Raw genomic sequence first — 18645 nt, 5'->3', positions numbered from 1 at the left:
AGGGTGCACTGAAAAAAAAAATCATTTTGTGTTTTGTATGCTTGTGTGAGCTAGATAGCCTTGTCGGCAATGATGTATACTATTGAGAACATATATTGGTTTATGGATTATGGATAAGTTATATGTGTGAGTTAGACTTTTTCTTATCTGTGTGAAACGAAAAATATTTATGCATGTGAGTTTATTGTGGCGTTGTACATGAGTAGGTTGATTCATATTTATAGGTTGGATTAGAGAACTTAGATGCTAAACCCAAAAAACTTTTAAACATTATTATAAATTAAACCAAATATAGAATGTTTGGATGATTGCACTGTTGTAGGGAAACTTGGAGATAAATGTGGATTCCGTGTATGCTAATTTTTTGTGTGGACCGTCTGAGATTAATAGGATGAAAATTGGGTGAAAACCTTAAGTTAGAGGTCAATTTTCGAGAATATGTGTTTGATAAGGGACATTGCACTAATCATTGAAAAAAAAAGATCCAATGAGGACAATCATAATAATCTCATTGTGAATCGTCTCTTCGTAGTCTTTATGACTCGAGCGATCAAGTGTGCAAGGGTTTAAAACCTGATGCCCTAAAGTCCTCTGATTTAGGAGTCATCGACCTAAAGCTTGCTACAGGGGTCGTTTAGAAAGTTTAATGGAGAGACGTCCGCACAAAGGGTGATTAAAGAATAAATTTATATCGAAAAAATGGACATAACATGCATTGATTGAGTCTCGAACACTTATTTTAGAGGATTAGACCTTTTGATAAGAGGTTAGTAACTTGGTTGATTCCTTGAGGTTGAACAGTAAAAAATAAGGAGATTTTTCATTTATTGATATGTTGAACTATAATTAGTAAAATCTGACCAAACTTGAGCGGTGTAAGAAACTTGTATTGAAAATTCACCTTAGATGATATCTTTGGGAAGAGAAAATAAAGTAAGTTTGGGGTGTGTGATTCCCATGAGCGGAGTAAGAAAAAATTGATTTTTAAGGTTGGGAATTGGATCAATTTACTATTGTACAGCGTTGCACTTAACTCTCCACACATATACTCTTTTGCATTGAATAAGTGAGAATTTAGCTTGTGCATTGTAACATTGAAGTATTCATGAAATTGATGTTATGTTTTCAATCCTAAGCTATAAGGGCAAGATATCTAGCACTATTTGTTTTAAGTATTTTTGTTTATATTTATTTATTTGTGTTTGTTAGTGATTTTCTTTAGTTTGGTGTTTGTTCGAGGACAAACAAAATATTAAGTTTGGGGGTATTTGATGAGTGATTCATACTTATTATATCTGTACCACTTAATTCATTATTTTGTTACCATTGAGAGTCTTTTTAGAGCTTTTTAATGAGTGTTTTGATATTGTGATGTTGGTCGATGAAATTGAAAGAAATAAGTAAAAGTTGACGAAATTGGAGAAAAGGACCAAATTGTAAGAGATCCAAAGTTCGGGGACTAAAATACAAATAATCAAAACTTGTATCGAACCTCATATGAAGATCCGAGAGTTGAGGGAGTCAATTGGATGACGAAAGATGTCAAAGGGATCAAATTTAGGCAAAATATGATCACAAATAAATTTCCAACCGAAAAGTTACGCTCCGCAACTTCAGCCTCACATTGAGACTTTTTTGACAAAGCAAACGATCGAGTTGGAGAATGATGTCTGAATCAAAGTTGAAGCTCTTTGAGTTAGCTTGAATCACCTCTATCGAACATCAGACGAAGAAGTTATGCTAAAAATACTGAAGGACGTGCAGTCTGTCATCTCCGACCAAACTGAGCGCCAAGGCGCCCAAGATGGCAGCGCCCATGAATCTGAATTTTGCAGCAAGCCCGACGCCACAACGCCCATATTGGGCGTCGAGGCGCCGGATGTGCAGGAAAACATGTTTTTATATTTTTGGAATCTTTTCTTGGCCCAATTCAATCCTAATTCGTCCAAGATCCCAACATACTATAAATAACATTAAAAAAAACCCTATTTTGAAGAAGAAGAAGAGGGGCCAAACACAACAATTGAAGGGGGCAAGATTGAAGACAATTCATCAAGGGCAAGGTGGCATGAAGAATATCAAGGAAAATTCCAATTAAAAGCTTCAAAATAGTTTTTCTTTCTTTTTCTCCTTATGTTATTCATCAATTTGTTTAGATTTAATTTTTTCACCATGGACTAAACATTAATTCTAGCATACAACCTACTTAGACAGGTTTTGATTTCGATATAATTATTTTAGTTAATCTTTCCGCTTATTTATTTATGATGATTCTTGTGCAATGCTTTCAATTAACTGGCCACTAATTGAATGATTTGATGCTTTAAATTTCGGCGCTCGAGAGAGGCAAATTTAGGCGTGCTCTAAGACAACATAACCTAGATTTTGTAGGTTTTGAGAGAAAATGCGATATCTTTGAGGCTTGTTTAAATTAAGAACCAAGTACTTGATGATTTTATGTTTAAGTTCGGAATGGAGACATTGGAATTAAAGTATAGAAATAGATGAATCCCTTTCTGAGTTACTAATTGCCATGTATTGCACTAACGGATTATAAAATAATTCCCCTTTTCCTTTGTTTCCTGCAATTACTTCAGCTGATTGGATCATTTTGAAAGTGTTAACTTTTCCTTTTTCTAGGACTTTCTTTTCTTGATAGATGTTGAAAGTTACTTGCTCTTCATTAACTTGTAGTGTCAACTTTCCTTCTTGAACATCAATCAATGCTCTTCCAATAACCAGGAAAGGTCGGCCAAGAATCAATGGTACTTTCTCATCCTCCTCCATGTCCAACACCACAAAATCCATCGGAAATATGAACTTATCAACCTCCATCAACACATCTTCAATAATGCCCTTTGGATATGTGATCGGTCTATCCGCCATTTGCGAGGTGAGGGTTGTGGGTTTCATTTCTCCAAGACCCAACTTTTTAAACACTGATAAGGGCATCAAGTTTATGCTAGCTCCAAGGTCACACAGTGCCCTATCAAATGTGATACCACCAATATTGCACGGGATGTTGAAGCTGCTTGGATCTTTCAATTTGTGAGGGAGCTTCTTCTGAAGGATGGCACTACACTCCTCTGTCAGCTTAACAGTCTCGAACTCCTCCAACTTTCTCTTCTTTGACATCACTTTCTTTAAGAACTTGGCATAGTTAGGCATTTGGGCTAAGGCTTCTGCAAAGGGAATGTTGATGTGGATTTTCTTGAAGACCTCTAGAAACTTTGTGAATTTCTCATCAAACTCTTTCTTCAAATATCTTTGTGGGAATGGTAGTGGGGGCTTCAAGATAGGTGGGTTGTCTGAAAATGAAATTGAGTAAGGTTTATAAATCTTCTTTGTTACCTCTGCCTCAGTTTTCTGCCCTTCAGTCTATTTTTCCATTGCAAGTATGGGATTCGATGTAGGCACCACAACCTCTCTAGGCTTGCATTCTTTAGCTACTTTACCACTCTTTAAGATGATAGCATTACAGTGTTCCCTTAGGTTAACCTTTGTGTTACTGGGAAATTTTTCTTTCTATTGGGACTGTATCGCAGTTGCTATCTGACCAATTTGTACCTCCAAATTCTTCATTGTGGCCCCCACGTTGGTCATATATGTCTCAATGTTATCAAGCCTGGACTCATCTTTGTTGAACCTCGACCTAGTCTCTGAAATGAAAGTTTCCAAAATGTCTTCCAATGATGGCTTTCCATCAGATGCCTGATTATTGTACCCAAGTGGTGGCTGAAGTACATTTGCATTGTTGCCATAATAGAGTTTCTCATGGTTTTGCAGTCCTTGATGATATTGGTTTGCTGAATACTTTCCTCTCTGATTGAAATTTCTACCATTTACATACTGAACTTGTTCAACCTTCCAGCCTTTTAATATGCCATGGATGCAGCCATAATAGATTCGGGTCTCTTTTGAGTTCCTTGTGATGTCAATGCAGCTATTTTATTGTACCCAAGTGGTGGCTGAAGTACATTTGCATTGTTGCCATAATAGAGTTTCTCATGGTTTTGTAGTCCTTGATGATATTGGTTTGCTGAATACTTTCCTCTCTGATTGAAATTTCTACCATTTACATACTGAACTTGTTCAAACTTCCAGCCTTTTAATATGCCATGGATGCAGCCATAATAGATTCGGGTCTCTTTTGAGTTCCTTGTGATGTCAATGCAGCTATTTGATTATTGAGAGATGACATTTGAGCTGCAAGGGCTGTAATATGATCTACCTCATAAAGGCCAGCAACTCTCTTTACACTCGAATGCTCACTTGGCCATTGATATGGACACTTGGACAACAAAACCCCTCCCGCTGCAGAATCTACCACTAACCATATTTGAGCATTCAACCCATAGTAGAAGAGTTCGATTTGTGCCCAATCCTGATAACCATGCTAAGGGCATCTTCTAAATGCATCTTTGAATCTCTCACAATCTTCATAGAATGGCTCGAAGTCTGACTATCTGAACTGCCCAATTTCACTCCTCAATTGCGTTGCCTTCGAAGGTGGGAATAATTTCATAAGAAACTTCTTAGCTAATTCCTCCCATGTTGTGATGGATCCATATGGTAGAAATTGGAACCATGCTTTAGTTTTCTCTTAAGGAGAATGAAAATAAGCAGAGTCTAATAGCGTCTTCAGTAACACCATTCATCTTGACAGTGTCACAAATTTCCAGAAATTACCCCAGATGAGCATTTCGATCTCTTATTATACCTTTTCCAAACTGATTCTGCTGCACCATGTGTATTAGCTCTGGCTTTAGCTCAAAATTGTTTGCAGCAATAGCTAGGCGTGTGATACTGGAGTAATTGTCATGTACAACTAGTTTGATGTAGTCACGAATAGCTCTTTGTTGACTGTTATCATTAGCCACTCTTGTATCTTGTTCTTCCATTACTTCTCGTTCGTCTCTCTGTATACCCCTTAGAATGTGAAATATGCATTCTGGTTTAGGATCAACGGATAGTATGTCAAGATTTCTCATTCTTCACATGAACAGCTGAAAATAAAAACAAAGAGGCTATTGGAAATAGAAATAAAATGAATAAAAATTAACGTGAAAATAAAAATCTAAATTAAAATGAAAGCTAATTGATAATAATATCAATTGAATTCAAATGAATCAATCCCCTATCTCTATTCCGATCTTAAACATAAAATCATCAAGTACTTGGTTCTTAATTTAAACAAGCCTCAAAGATATCGCATTTTCTCTCGAAATCTACAAAATTTAGGTTATGTTGTCTTAGATCACGCCTAAATTTACCTCTCTCGAGTGCCAAAATTTAAAGTATCAAATCATTCAATTAGTAGCCAATTAATTGAAAGCATTGCACAAGGATCAACATAAATAAATAAGCGAAAAGATGAAATAAAATAATTATTTCGGAATCAAAACATGTCTAAGTAGGTTACATCAAACCCTAGAATTAATGTTTAGTCCATGTGAAAGAATTAAATCTAAACAAATTAATGAATAACATAAAGAGAAAAAGAAAGAAGAACTCTTTTGAACCTTTTAATTGGAATTTCCCTTGATATTCTTCATGCCTCCTTGCCCTTGATGAATTGTCTTCAATCTTGCCCATTCAATTGTTGTGTTTGGCCCATCCTCTTCTTCTTCAAAATAGGGTTTTGTGAATGACATTTATACTATGTTGGGATCTTGGACGAATTAGGGTTGAATTGGGCCAAGAAAAGATTCCAAAAATATAAAAACGCATTTTCCCGCATATTCGGCGCCTCGACGCCCAATATGGGCGCTGTGGTGCTGGGCTTGCTGCTCAAATTCAGATTCATGGGTGCGCATCGGCGCTCAGTTAAGTTGGAAACGACAAACTGTGCGTCCTTCAGTATTTTTAGCATAACTTTTTCGTCCGATGTACGATTGAGGTGATTCAAGATGCGTTGGAAAGCTAACTCAAAGAGCTACAACTTTGATTCATATATAATTGAATATAAAAGCATAAGGAAATGAAAGAAATTGTATAAAAGTATCTTAGCTTGTTAAATAAAATGAAATATAATTGGTCGTCCCCAAATTCTTTTCTCAACCTCTCTACTTCGGTGAAAGTATATTGATTGACAATAATGTATGCAACTTTTAGATTTCCAATCATACCTATATATAGGTGTAGGCTAAACTAATTGATAAATCCAAAATTTATTTGATAGAGTAAAATCTAAGGTGGCGTGTATCATAAAACAAATATTGTATTTTATTGTTGTTTTATTCAATCTAAAAGAACTAACATCCCTATCCAATAACAATATATTTCATTTCTTCTTATCAAAATCTAATTATTTGACTTTGGATAAAATAGGAATTTAAAATATATTTCATTTGTCCTTTTTTAAAAGTATAACAATAAATTTTCTTATTTATTTATTTTTAAAAAAATTTCTTTTGTTATAATCTTCCCCCTTAGAAGAAATCGTCCTTAAAATTACCTATGTTCGGGTCTTCTGTTGTCCGTTCCTGGGCTAAAGCAAAAATTCAGGCCTTTCCCTTCTTTTCTTGTTCATCGTTCTTCTTCAAGGTGTCTTCTTTGTAATTTTTGGAAATGTGACTTATTTTGCCACATCGATAGCACATGTGTTTCCCGAGCAAACATTTACCGCCATGCATCCTGTTGCACTTGGGATAGGGTAAGACGACTCGGCCAAAGTTCGATCCAAAGTTGACTTTCTTGTTCTATCCTTCTCTTTTTTCTTCATTGGGCCCATTCCATTTCCATGTTTCCGAAGACTTGGCCCCTTACTGGGAAGTTTGGCCAATCTTGAACCTATTTGAGATTGCCTGGGCAGTCTACAATACCTGGCTATAGGTAGTGAATTGGTGATATGCTATTATTCTACCAGTCTCAGGGCACAATCCCAACTCAAACCTCTTTGCTTTCTTTGCTTCTGTGTTCTCCAGGCATGATGCATACATAGAAAGTTGCTCAAACTTTTTCTTATAATCTTCAAGCTTCATCTTTCCCTATTTAAGTTGAAGGAATTATGTCTTCTTTCGATCTCTTAGAGCTTGTGGGAAGTATTTTCCCATCACCTCGTCCTTAAATTGTGTCCAAGTCAGAGCACGTTGTTATGCCTCTATTCTGGTACACGATGCTGACTCCCACTAGTGGCTTGCATCATCAACTAACATAAATTCTGCACATAATATCTTCTTAGCATCAGTACAAGACAGATATTTGAAGATTCGCTCCGTCTCTCTTATCCATTCCTCAACTGCCAGAAGGTCTGCCTTGCCATCGAAGGTTGGAGGTTTATATCGATGAAACTATTCCACAATTGAGCTGGTGTTGTTAATGTTTGCATTTTGGGAACCAACTTGTGCTTGTTGTCTACCCATATCTTGTACATCCATCAACAAATCCTTAATGACCGTAGCTTGGTTTGTTGTCGTCTTGCCATTTTCTTAACACAAATAAAATTTTAATTTAGAAATATTTGATAACAAAAAAATAACCATAATAATAAAAATAATAATTTTTATAATGGCGAAAAACTTATGAATTTCCAAATCTTTACATATAGTATTTTGTTTTTAAAAATAACACCAAATAAGAAATAAAAACTTTTCCTTAGTAAGCAAATAACATATATATCTGATTTTTATGAGTCCTAAGAATGTTATTTTGGTGGAGTCTCATCGTCTGAAGTAATGCATGATTCTGGCTCAGAATCTGTAACCAAATTAATGAAATTGTGGCTCGAATTCTTGCTTAGGTTCTTTCGGCTCTAGTTCGATTATCTTCTCTGGGCCTCCTCAAGCTCTTCCTCTTGGTTCTCCTCAGGCTCTTCCTCTGGCCCTGGCTCGGGCTCGAGCTCTGGCACTAGCTCTTGTGCTTCCATAGAATTATGATATCTTGACAATATCCTTTAAAATTGATCATATCCCATTTTTCTTCCAAATACAGCCCATAATTCTGATCCCTCATGAAGTAAGCCACGTCTCTCCATTGGGTCCGTATAGTACTTATGAGATGGTATTGTCTCCTCATTATATCCGAACGATTTTGCTTGCTCCCACTTAGAAAGGAACTCCTCAATATGTTCAGTAAAGATTAACTCCCATTTCACTTCATAATTTTAGTAGTTTTTGATAGCAATTTGAGCACGTTGTAGGGGTTGCCATGCATTTTATGTAACGTGATTTAACCGCAAGCGTATGATGTCAAGTTTTGTAGTAAATTAAGGAATTGAAAAGTGTCAAACCCACATGGATTGATATTCGACTTCTAATGAGTACTATAATTGTGTCCGCATTTACTTTATCTAGACAATCGGATGTTAAATTGATGTTTGAATGCTAAACTAATGTTGATGAATTAAATAATGCAAGGAAAGCGAGGCAATTTCTAAATTTTAAATCAGAATTATGTAACATCTAGGGAGTGATTTCACCATATTATTGACATAATTCTCAACCCCTATAGATATTTCTATCAACATTTCCCAAATTCATAGGCATGATTCCTAAATTAATTCTATTTCCCTCTCTCAAGCGTCAAATAGAACCTATCTCTATATTTTAACCCCAATATCTCTATTCCGAATTAAATTTATAAAGATTATCAAGCACTTGGTTCTTGTTTTACCCTCAAAGATTCGCATTTTCTCTTGAAACCTACAAATCTAGGTTATATTGTTCTTAGATTACACCTAAATTTCCCTCTCTCGAGCATCAAATTTAGAGCATCAATTCATTTAATTGGTGATCAGGCAACTGAAAGCATTAAGCAAGAACAATACAAATCAATTCTGGAAAAAAAAACGGAAATACCATAAAGAAATTAAATTATGTCTCAAATAGGTTACATCAAACCCTAGATTTAAAAGTTTAGTTCATGATGGAGAAGAAAAACGCAATGAAATACAAACTAAAGTGCATGGAGAAGAAAAAGATAAGAAAAAACTCAGTTTGCTGCTTGATTTCTTCTCCAAATCGGGCCAATCTTCTCCCAATTGGTGCTTCATTTGCCTCTTGCCTCTTCAGCCGTCTAACCCCTCATCTAGGTCTTCATCTTGGTATTTACATTCTCTAGGAGTCCTCAATGGTTAGGGTACGATTCTTGGGCCGAGGAATAATTAAAAATTCGAATTTTATGCGTTTCGAGATCCGGCGCTGCGACGCCCATGTGTGGCGCTGTGGCGCTGCGGCGCCCAAGTCTCGCGCCGTGGCGGCAGTGCTACTGCTCATGTTTCCTCTCGTTGGGCGCCATGGCGCCTAGGTCTAGCACCGTGGTGCCAAGCCCACTGTTGGATCATTGGTTTCTTTTGGGCACCGTGGCGCCCATGGTACTGCCGTGCAACACTCCTATTCATTTTCCGAGCCTATTTTCCATTCCGATCTTCTTCACTACTTGCTTATTCATGCTCCATTTCAAAGATCATCATTTTTGCTCATCACAAGCTCCAAATTGTGGTAATTTCTTGAGAGTTGTCCAAACTGCAAAACAACACGAACACACACATCAAAAGGTTCAAAAGTGCCCAAGAACAAATCAAAAAACGTGATTTAGAAGCTTTAGTTTAATGAGTGAATTACACTCATCAAACACCTCCAAACTTAGTTCTTTGCTTGTTCTCGAGCAAATACCAAACTAAAGAAAATCATTAACAAACACAGAAGGACAACTAAAACAAATAAAATCACTTAAAAAACACATTATGTTAGACACCTTGCCTCAAGATTAAAAACATAGCGTCAAATTCTCGCCTATTCAATGTAAACGGGTGTGTGAGTGGAGAGTTAAACGCAACGCTGTACAATAATAAATTGACCCAATTTCCAACCTTAAAAGTCAAATATTTCCTTGCCTCGCTCGTGGGATTCACACACCCCCAAATTTGTTTTCTTTTTTCTTCCCAAGGTGTATTCTAAAGTTGATTTTTCAATACTAATTTCTTACACCGCTCAAATTTGGTTAGATTTCACTATTGCAGTTCAACATATCAACAGATGAGGATTCTCCTTATTTTTGACTGCTTCAACCTCTAGGAATCAACCAAGTTACTAACCCCTTATCAAAGGTCTAATCCTTTAAAACAAGTGTTCGGGGCTTAATCAAGGCATGTGATATCAAATTTCTTTTCTTTATTTTTTTTTCAAATATAAATTTATTCTTTAAACACCTTTTGTGTGGACGTCACTCTCTTAAGCTTTCTAAATGAACCATGTAGCAAGCTTTAGGTCGATGACTCCCAAATCAGATCACTTTAGGGCACCAGGTTTTTAAACCCTTACAGGCTTAATCACTCGAGTCATAAAGGCTACGAAGAGACGATTCACAATGAAATTATTAAAGTTGTTCTCATTGGGATCTTTTTTTATGCAATGATTAGTTTAATGCCCCTTATTAAAAACATATTCTTGAAAATTGACCTCTAACTTAAGGTTTTCACCCAATTTTCAGACAATCCACACAAAATTTAGCACACATGGAATCCACATTTATCTCCAAGTTTCCCTACAACAGATTAATCTACCAAACATCCTATATTTGGTTTAAAGGTAATATGATGTTCAAAGGTTGTTTGGGTTTAGCATCTAAGTTCTTTAATCCAATCTATAAACATGAATCAACCTACTCATGCACAACGCCACAATCAACTCACGTGCAAAAATAATTTTCGTTTTACATAAATAAGCAAAAATCTAATTCAAGCACATAACTTATCCATAACCCATAATTCAACGCATGTTCTCAATTACACAAATCAATATCGGCAAGGCTATCTAACTCACACAAGCATGCAAATCAGGAAATGAAATTATTTATTTACTATTATTATTATTATTATTTTTTCTTTAAATGCACACAAATAAGAAATTAAAAACAAAACATACAAATAAAATAAAATAATAAAAAAACGTAAATGAATTAAAAAAAATGCACACAATCACACAAAATAAAAAACTAGGCAATTTTAGACAATTTATAATACACTCCCCCCCCCAAACTTAAACTATACATTGCCCTCAATGTGAAAATTGAAGAAGGGGAAGAGAAATACCTCAGTGAAGACATCAGCTGTCTTCCTCGACATCAGGTGGAGCAGGAGGGTGTAATGAGGTGGAAATGATGGCGGTGGAGGGAAGGTGAGCTCGGGGTTTGCAGATGCCATGACCGCCATGCAAGCGTTTTGATAATGAAACTGGTCAAAGATGGTGGATTGTAGATGATTCATTTGTACTTGCATGCCATCCTGCCATCGGGTCATGCGCAAATCCATGACTTCAAGACGTCGAAGGATGTCCTCCGTAGCATCAGAAGGTTGTGGAGGTGGTGGTGTAGGAGGTAATGGATGAGATGACTGAGAAGAGTCAGACACGTTCCGATGTCCCACACGCCTATCACGGAGTTCCCATGTAAGTGGTTGTTCCGGGTATAACACTTCATCAGTTTCTCACACGAGAACACCCCCGTGTATGCAAAGGTCATGAATCAAAGAGGGGTGACCCAAACTATCTGTAGCTGGCCCGACTATGATGCGAAGAATGCTGTTTAGAATGACTCTGCCAACATCAATAGAATATTCCTTCCGAATCACAAAACTCAGTAAGGCTCGTTCCTTGGTGACCTCACTGGTGTTGCTATTGGGGATCAGTTTGGATGATATGAAGTGGTGCCAAATTTTACAGTTAGGTATCAGACCAGAGGAAGGGAAGTGAGTTACATCACTAATTGATCTTTTCCATTCAGTACCGAGGCAAGCTATAGTGCGAATTATCTCTTCAGGATTGACACCCTCATCGCGTAGTTGGGAATAGTCATCATTGGGTATATCCCGCGTGTGGTAGAACCTGTTAATTGAAGCACTGTCAAACTTGATCCAAAAACCGCGGACAAAAACTTTGAAGTTCTCGTGTTCATTGGCGTTGACATAGAATTCTTTCACCAAAGGAATGGATGCAGCTGTAGGTTGCTCGGTAAACTTCTCCCATCCCAAACTGTGTATTTTATCGGGCAAAAAATTTTCAAGGCCCCTCTCAAGAATGCAATTTCGATGTATCTCACTCTGTTTATAGCGTTCCTCTACTTCGGAACTAATGAATCGTCTTCGATCAAACGTTGTAGTAGAGGAAGAGGCAGTGACCTTAGATTTCTTTTTAGGAGGCATGGAGTAAGTGTTCTTTCCAATATCACGTGAAGTTAACCGGCCACCTAAACCAATTCAATGAATTTGTCTTAGTAAATGAAGTGTGTCCCAAGTAGGCACGAAAATCTTAATGAAACAATATATCGAACATGTGGTTGGTGGCTAGAATAATCAAGTAGAAAGCCTAATGCAAGCCATCAAAAATATCCCAAGAACAGCACAAAAGAAGTCTTTGGTGAAATTTATCAAACACTTTGTGGGCAAGACAATAAATCAATAGTTAGGAAAATCCAAGCCCATAGAAATTTGCAAAGTCTTCTAACATAGAGCCCAACATTGGCAAAGAGCGTCAAAGAGGCAAAAGGATAAACACATTGTAGGCATACAACAGAATAATTTCGAAGATAAAAACAAAAACCCACACAATCTTTACTAAAGCAAAATCCAACAAAGAAAAATGAGAATGTGACGTAGCCCCAAATAAGATTACTACTAGAAGTTCAAATTAAGCCAAAGGATATAAAATTGCAATTTAAAAGAACGTACTTTCTTTGAAGAACTAGTCAATAACCCTTCAATTCTAAGATATGGCTTGTTATAGATGTGAATGTGTGTAAAGGTAGGGTAATATGAGAAAATTAGATGTGTGCAAGTGCGGGGACGAAGAGGGGGAGACTTGAGAGAGGAAAAGAATAAAATGGTTTGGGGATAGGGAGATAAAAAGAAAGAGGGATCGTGTTTGTTTTTTAAAACAAGAGTGCGCCAAAGTCGCTGTTAAATTTTTTTTTTTTTAGAGTTGGCGTTGCAGCGCCCAAAATGGGCGCCACGGCGCCATGTATTCGGAAAAGGAAGTAAGATCAAAAATATTTTTTTTATTTTTTATTTTTTTGTTCATATACCTCCAACGTACTCCCTTTCCATATTGACTTGAGTGTCGGTGCAACCATTTTTGAGCATGACCCTACAAAATAAAAAGAAAAATAATTTACCAAATTTGCCTAAGAAGAAAAGAACATGTCTAAATAATGAAAAGAAAATTAAGGAATAGAACTTGGGTTGCCTCCTAATAAGCGCTTCTCTTACGTTTTTAGCTGGACGTGAATGTGGTGTTAAGTTGGTTCATCAAGGGTAATTTCTTCCACATCCCGATTTTCCTCTCCATAGTAATGCTTGAGGCGTTGTCCATTTGCCTGAAAGGTAGACCCATCCATGCTTACTAACTCCACTGCATCATAAGAGAACACCTTACGAATTACAAATGGTCCCGACCACCGGGATTTGAGCTTGCCAGGAAAGAGTTTCAAACGAAAATTGAATAGAAGAACTCGTTCTCTTGCCTTGAAATCCCTACTTAGGATTCTCTTGTCATGCCACTTTTTTGTCCGTTCCTTGTATATCTTTGTATTTTCATATGCATCATTCCGAAATTTCTCCAACTCATCAAGCTGCAACAAGCGTTGTGGACCGGCCAATTTCATGTCTAAATTCAATTTCTTCACAGCAAGCTTTCCTGAATACCAGACGGTAGGGTGACATTCCAATTGGTGTTTTAAAGACTGTTCGGTATGCCCAAAGAGCATCATCTAGTTTGAGAGACCAGTCATTTCGATTGGTATTCACTGGCTTTTCCAAAATCTGTTTAATCTCTTTGTTAGACACCTCTGCTTGCCCATTTGACTGTGGATGATAACCAAGTGCCAACTTGTGCTTGACATCATACTTAGCTAGAAGAGAATTGAACAGCTTGTTACAGAAATGTGTACCTTCATCACTTACTATTGCCCTAGGCATGCCAAAACGAGTAAAGATATTTTTCTGTAGAAACCTCAAAACCACCTTTGCATCATTTGTTGGTGAAGCAATGGCTTCAACCCATTTAGATGCATAGTCAACTACAAGGAGAATGTATACCTGACTAAAAGAAGAATGGAAACGGACCCATGAAATCAATACCCCACACATCAAATAACTCCACCTCGAGCATATTAGTTAATGGTAGCTCATGATGCCTTGAAATGTTTCCAGTACGTTGACAACAGTCACATGTCTTCACAAAAGCATAGCAGTCTTTGAACAGATTTGGCCAATAGAAACCGGATTGCAATACCTTTGCAGCAGTATGCATAGGACCGAAATAACCTCCATAAAGTGAGGAATGGCAACGCTACATGATTGATTGTGTTTCTTCCTCAGGGACACACCGCCTGATTATTCTATCAGCACACCTTTTGAACAATATTGGATCATCCCACAGATATGACTTGACATCATGGAGGAATTTTTTCTTTTGATGAAAGGTCAAGTCAGGTGGCAATCTTTCAGACACTAAATAATTAACAAAATCAGCATACTATGGGATCTTTGTTGATACAACTAGCAAGATCTCGTCAGGGAAAGTTTCTCGAATTTGACTGTCATCCACCACCTTTTCATTCTCTAACCGTGAAAGATGGTCTGCAACGACATTCTCACTACCTTTCTTATTTTGAATCTCTACATCAAATTCCTGTAGTAGCAATATCCATCGAATTAGGCATGGCTTGGCATCCTTCTTTTCAAAGAGATAACGGATTGCAGCATGGTCCGTGTAAATTATCACTTTGGTGCCAATGAGGTAGGATCTGAATTTGTCACATGCAAACACTACTGCTAGCATTTCCTTCTCTGTTGTGGTGTAATTTAGTTGAGCTCCATTAAGAGTTTTGTTGGCATAGTGGAGTGTCCGAAAAATCTTATCATGCCTTTGTCCCAAAACCACCCCTACTGCGTAGTCACTGGCATCACACATAACCTCAAATAGCTGATTCCAATCTAGTGCAACCATCACTAGAACAGTGACTAATTTTGCCTTTATGGTTTCAAAAGCCCGTAAGTAGTCTTCATCAAATACGAATGTTGTGTCCTTCTCCAAAAGATTACATAGGGGTTTTGTCACTTTTGAGAAGTCTTTGATAAATTTTTTGTAGAATCCAGCGTTCCCTAAGAAACTTCAAATGCCTTTGACATTGGTGGGTGGTGGTAGCTTTGCAATTGTATCAATTTTCACCCTGTCCACTTCCAATCCCCTCGCTGAAACATGGTGGCCTAGCATAATTCCTTATTGTATCATAAAGTGGTACTTTTCCTAGTTTAGAACTAAATTCTTTTCCTCATAGCATTGTAGCACTAAGGAAAGATTGTGCAGGCAATTATCAAAAGAAGTACCAAACATCGAGAAGTCATCCATAAATACCTCCATGATGTCTTCAACCATGTTTGCAAAGACTGCTATCATGCATCTCTGAAAAGTGGTCGGTGCATTGTATAACCCGAATGGCATCCGTCTATAGGCAAAAGTTCCATATGGACAAGTGAAGGTTGTCTTTTCTTGATCTTCTGGTGCTATAGCAATATATTTGTAGCCCGAGTATCCATCAAGAAAACAATACTAAGAGTAGCCAGCTAATGTGTTCAACATTTGATCGATGAACGGGAGTGGGAAATGACCCTTTCTAGTTGCCTTGTTCAGTTTCCTGTAATCAATGCACACCCTCCAGCCAATTACTGTTCTTGTTGGAATTAGCTGTCATCCCTCCTTTCTTTGGTACCACTTGCACTGGGCTGACCCATTCACTATCTGAAATGGCAAAAATGATTCCTGCCATCAATAGCTTTAGTATCTCTGCTCGAACCACTTCTTTCATTGATGGGTTTAACCTTCTCTGATGTTCGATGGATGGCTTGTAAGAATCTTCCATGAGGATTTTATGCATGCAGACTGTAGGACTTATTCCCTTGATGTCAGCTATCGACCAACGTAAAGCAGCCTTGTGATCCCTCAACACTTTCAATAATCCGTCCTCTTCATCCCTGGTGAGTGATGAAGAAATGATCACTGGAAATGCAAAATTGTCCCCAAAAATGCATAATCGAGGTGATCTGGTAATTGCTTCAGTTCAATCTTATTGATTTCGCTACTTTCTTTATCATCTGATTCCTCTGATTTCTGAATATCTTCACACTGTGATAGGTTGCTTTCAACTGGTGTAGACTCTAGAGCCAATATGCAATCAACCAGGTCTTTGCTCTCTGGATATTCTCCAGAAGAGCTGATGTCATCCTTTGTGAAACTAAACATCATACACTGCTTCAAGGGATCCTCAATATATAATTTCTCATCGCTCACAGCAGAATCAATGAAGTCAATCATGTGGCATGTGTCAGTGTCGTCAGAGTACTTCATTGCTTGGTAGATGTTGAACCTCACTTATTCTTGATTCACTCTCAATGTTAAATGTCCTCCTTGCACATCAATTAATGCTCTTCCAGTTGCTAAAAATGGCCTACCTAAAATCAGTGGGATTTCCTGATCTTCTTCCATATCCAATACCACAAAATCAGCTGGGAAGATAAATTTGTCGACCTTTACTAACACGTCTTCAATAATACCTCGTGGGTAAGTGAGGGACCTATCAGCCAGTTGTAGAGTCGCTGATGTTGGCTTGACTTCCCCGAGGCCTAACTTCTTGAATACTGATAACGACATTAGGTTGATGCTTGCTCCTAGATCACAGAGGGCCTTTTCAAAGAAAGAGCTTCCAGTGGTGCATAGAATAGTGAAACTTCCCGGATCTTTTCTCTCCTAAGGAAGTTTCTTTTGAATAATAGCGCTGCATTCTTCTGTTAATTTTACTGTTTCATATTCGTCCAAATTCTGCTTCTTTGACATCACCTCCTTCATAAACTTTGCATATTTTAGCATTTGTTCCAAAGCATCTGTAAAAGGAATATTAATGTGAATTTTCTTGAAAATTTCTAAAAATTTTACAAATTGATCATCAAATTTTTTCTTTTGAAAACGCTGTGGAAATGGAAGTGGTGGTGTGAGAATTGGTAGGTTGTCATGGAAGGATATAGAGTAAGGTCTGTGAGCCTTATTGTTCTTTTGGCCTGCTTTTCTTGCTCTTCTACTACTTGTTCTTTCTCCTTATCAGGTGTTGGGTTTCTATCTTCGGTGGGTTCACTTTTTCCAACTTGCTTGCCACTCCTTAATACAACGGCTTCATAGTGCTCCTTTGGGTTGACTTCTGTATCATTTGGAAATTTTCCTTGTTGCTGAGACTTCTTTGAGGTAGCCAACTGACCAATTTGCACTTCAAGATTCTTCATTGTGTCTCCCATGTTGGACACATGTGTTTCAATATTATCCAACCATGATTCATCTTTGTTGAAGCGTGATCTTGTCTTAGAAATGAATGTCCCAAGGATGTCTTCCAAGGATGGTTTCCCTTCAGAATTCTGAGTGTTGAATCTGGGTGGAGGTTGAAGTGTGTTTTTATTGTTGCCATATGACAAGTTCTCGTGATTCCTCAGCCCTAGATGATAGTGATTAGCTTGGTAGCTTCCTCTTTGATTGTAGTTTCTACTGTTGACATATTGGGCCTGCTCGTTTGCAACCTCTGTCTCTTGGTGTGATGAAGAATTACTCATGACTGAATCTACCTTCTGTTGATTTCCTTGAGTGGTAAGCATGATTATCTGATTTGTGAGTGATGTAGCCTAAGCTGCTAGTGCTGTGATGGGATCCACTTCATGAAGTCCTGCTACTTTCTTTACGCTCGATCTCTCACTTGGCCATTGGTAACTGTTGGTGGCTATGTCATCCAATAAAGCATAGGCAGCCTCTGCTGTTTTAGCCATTAAAATGCCTCCCGCAGCTGCATCTACCATAGTCCTTGTCTGCCCATTTAGTCCATTATAAAATATCTCAATTTGCACCCATTTCTGGAACCCATGTTTAGGACATCTCCTAAGCAGGTCTTTAAATCTTTCCCAGGCTTTATAGAATGGCTCGAAGTCAAGTTGTTTGAATTGGCTAATCTCACTGTGAAGTTGAGCTGATTTAGAAGGTGGAAAGTACTTGGTGAGGAATTTCTAAGCCAAATCATCCCAAGTTGTAATTGAGCTATACGGTAGTGACTGGAACCAAGCCTTTGCTTTATCCCTCAAAGAGAAAGAGAATAGGTAAAGTCTAATTGTATCTTCAGTAACTCCATTCATCTTCATCGTGTCACAAATTTCCAAAAAAGATCCAAGATGAGCATTTGGGTCTTCTACTGCAGCACCCCCAAACTGATTTTATTGTACCATGTGTATCAACCCTAGTTTCAATTCGAAATTGTTTGCAGCAATTGCTGGGCGTGCGATGCCGGAATAGTTGTCATTGACAACTGGCCTTATGTAGTCCTGAATAGCCCTTTGTTGGTTATCCTCATTGGCTATTCTAGCATTCTGTTTTGCCATTGCTTTCCGTTCATTTCTTTGTATGTCTCTGAGAATGCTAAATATGCGTTCTGGTTTAGGATCAACAGGTAGTAGGTCTAGATTTCTCACTCTTCACATAAACAGCTGAAAATAACAACAAGGAAGCTCTTAAAGATAGACACAAAAAGAATAAAATAAAAATAAAAATTACGATAGAAATAAAAAGCTAAAGTAAAATGAACGCCGATTGGTAATAATATCAATTGAATTCGAATGAATCAATC

The 18645-nt window shown here is 37.5% G+C and overlaps 3 protein-coding genes across 3 annotated transcripts; all 3 read right to left on the bottom strand.

The window, feature by feature from the left end:
* Positions 1-2487: 2487 nt before the first annotated feature.
* LOC111378584 lies at positions 2488-4075 on the bottom strand. Its single transcript, XM_023001819.1, has 3 exons — positions 3958-4075; positions 3568-3872; positions 2488-3378 (listed from the first exon to the last, which is right to left on the bottom strand). The coding sequence occupies exons 1-3, from the start codon at positions 4073-4075 to the stop codon at positions 2488-2490; spliced, it is 1314 nt and encodes a 437-aa protein (XP_022857587.1).
* A 9152-nt stretch (positions 4076-13227) lies between these two features.
* LOC111378583 lies at positions 13228-14243 on the bottom strand. Its single transcript, XM_023001817.1, has 3 exons — positions 14057-14243; positions 13778-14010; positions 13228-13674 (listed from the first exon to the last, which is right to left on the bottom strand). Exons 1-3 carry the CDS (start codon positions 14241-14243, stop codon positions 13228-13230), a joined length of 867 nt encoding a protein of 288 aa, XP_022857585.1.
* Positions 14244-16364: 2121 nt separating this feature from the next.
* On the bottom strand, positions 16365-17629 carry LOC111378582. Its single transcript, XM_023001816.1, has 3 exons — positions 17072-17629; positions 16791-16901; positions 16365-16739 (listed from the first exon to the last, which is right to left on the bottom strand). The coding sequence occupies exons 1-3, from the start codon at positions 17627-17629 to the stop codon at positions 16365-16367; spliced, it is 1044 nt and encodes a 347-aa protein (XP_022857584.1).
* Positions 17630-18645: the final 1016 nt, after the last annotated feature.

This window comes from Olea europaea, unplaced genomic scaffold, assembly GCF_002742605.1.
Source record: "Olea europaea var. sylvestris unplaced genomic scaffold, O_europaea_v1 scaffold1836, whole genome shotgun sequence".
Lineage (NCBI taxonomy): Eukaryota > Viridiplantae > Streptophyta > Magnoliopsida > Lamiales > Oleaceae > Olea > Olea europaea.
The sequence above is the reverse complement of the archived record's forward strand: the minus strand, read 5'-3'. Positions and strand labels throughout refer to the sequence as shown.

Bases quoted from the DNA above. Each gene is read 5' to 3' on its own strand.
- LOC111378583 (XM_023001817.1), bottom strand. From the start codon at position 14,243: ATGCATACTGCTGCAAAGGTATTGCAATCCGGTTTCTATTGGCCAAAT. The intron at 14,011-14,056 runs GTCCGTTTCCAT...TTCTCCTTGTAG, and splicing joins GTGGGGTATTGATTTCATGG to TTGACTATGCATCTAAATGG. The intron at 13,675-13,777 runs GTGTCTAACAAA...CATACCGAACAG, and splicing joins AGTCAAATGGGCAAGCAGAG to TCTTTAAAACACCAATTGGA.
- LOC111378584 (XM_023001819.1), bottom strand. From the start codon at position 4,075: ATGGTAGAAATTTCAATCAGAGAGGAAAGTATTCAGCAAACCAATATC. The intron at 3,873-3,957 runs GTACAATAAAAT...GCATATTAAAAG, and splicing joins GTACTTCAGCCACCACTTGG to GCTGGAAGGTTGAACAAGTT. The intron at 3,379-3,567 runs GTACAAATTGGT...ATGGAAAAATAG, and splicing joins CCACAATGAAGAATTTGGAG to ACTGAAGGGCAGAAAACTGA.
- LOC111378582 (XM_023001816.1), bottom strand. From the start codon at position 17,629: ATGCTTACCACTCAAGGAAATCAACAGAAGGTAGATTCAGTCATGAGT. The intron at 16,902-17,071 runs GTAGTAGAAGAG...GAAATTTTCAAG, and splicing joins CTGATAAGGAGAAAGAACAA to AAAATTCACATTAATATTCC. The intron at 16,740-16,790 runs GTAAAATTAACA...AAACTTCCTTAG, and splicing joins ATTTGGACGAATATGAAACA to GAGAGAAAAGATCCGGGAAG.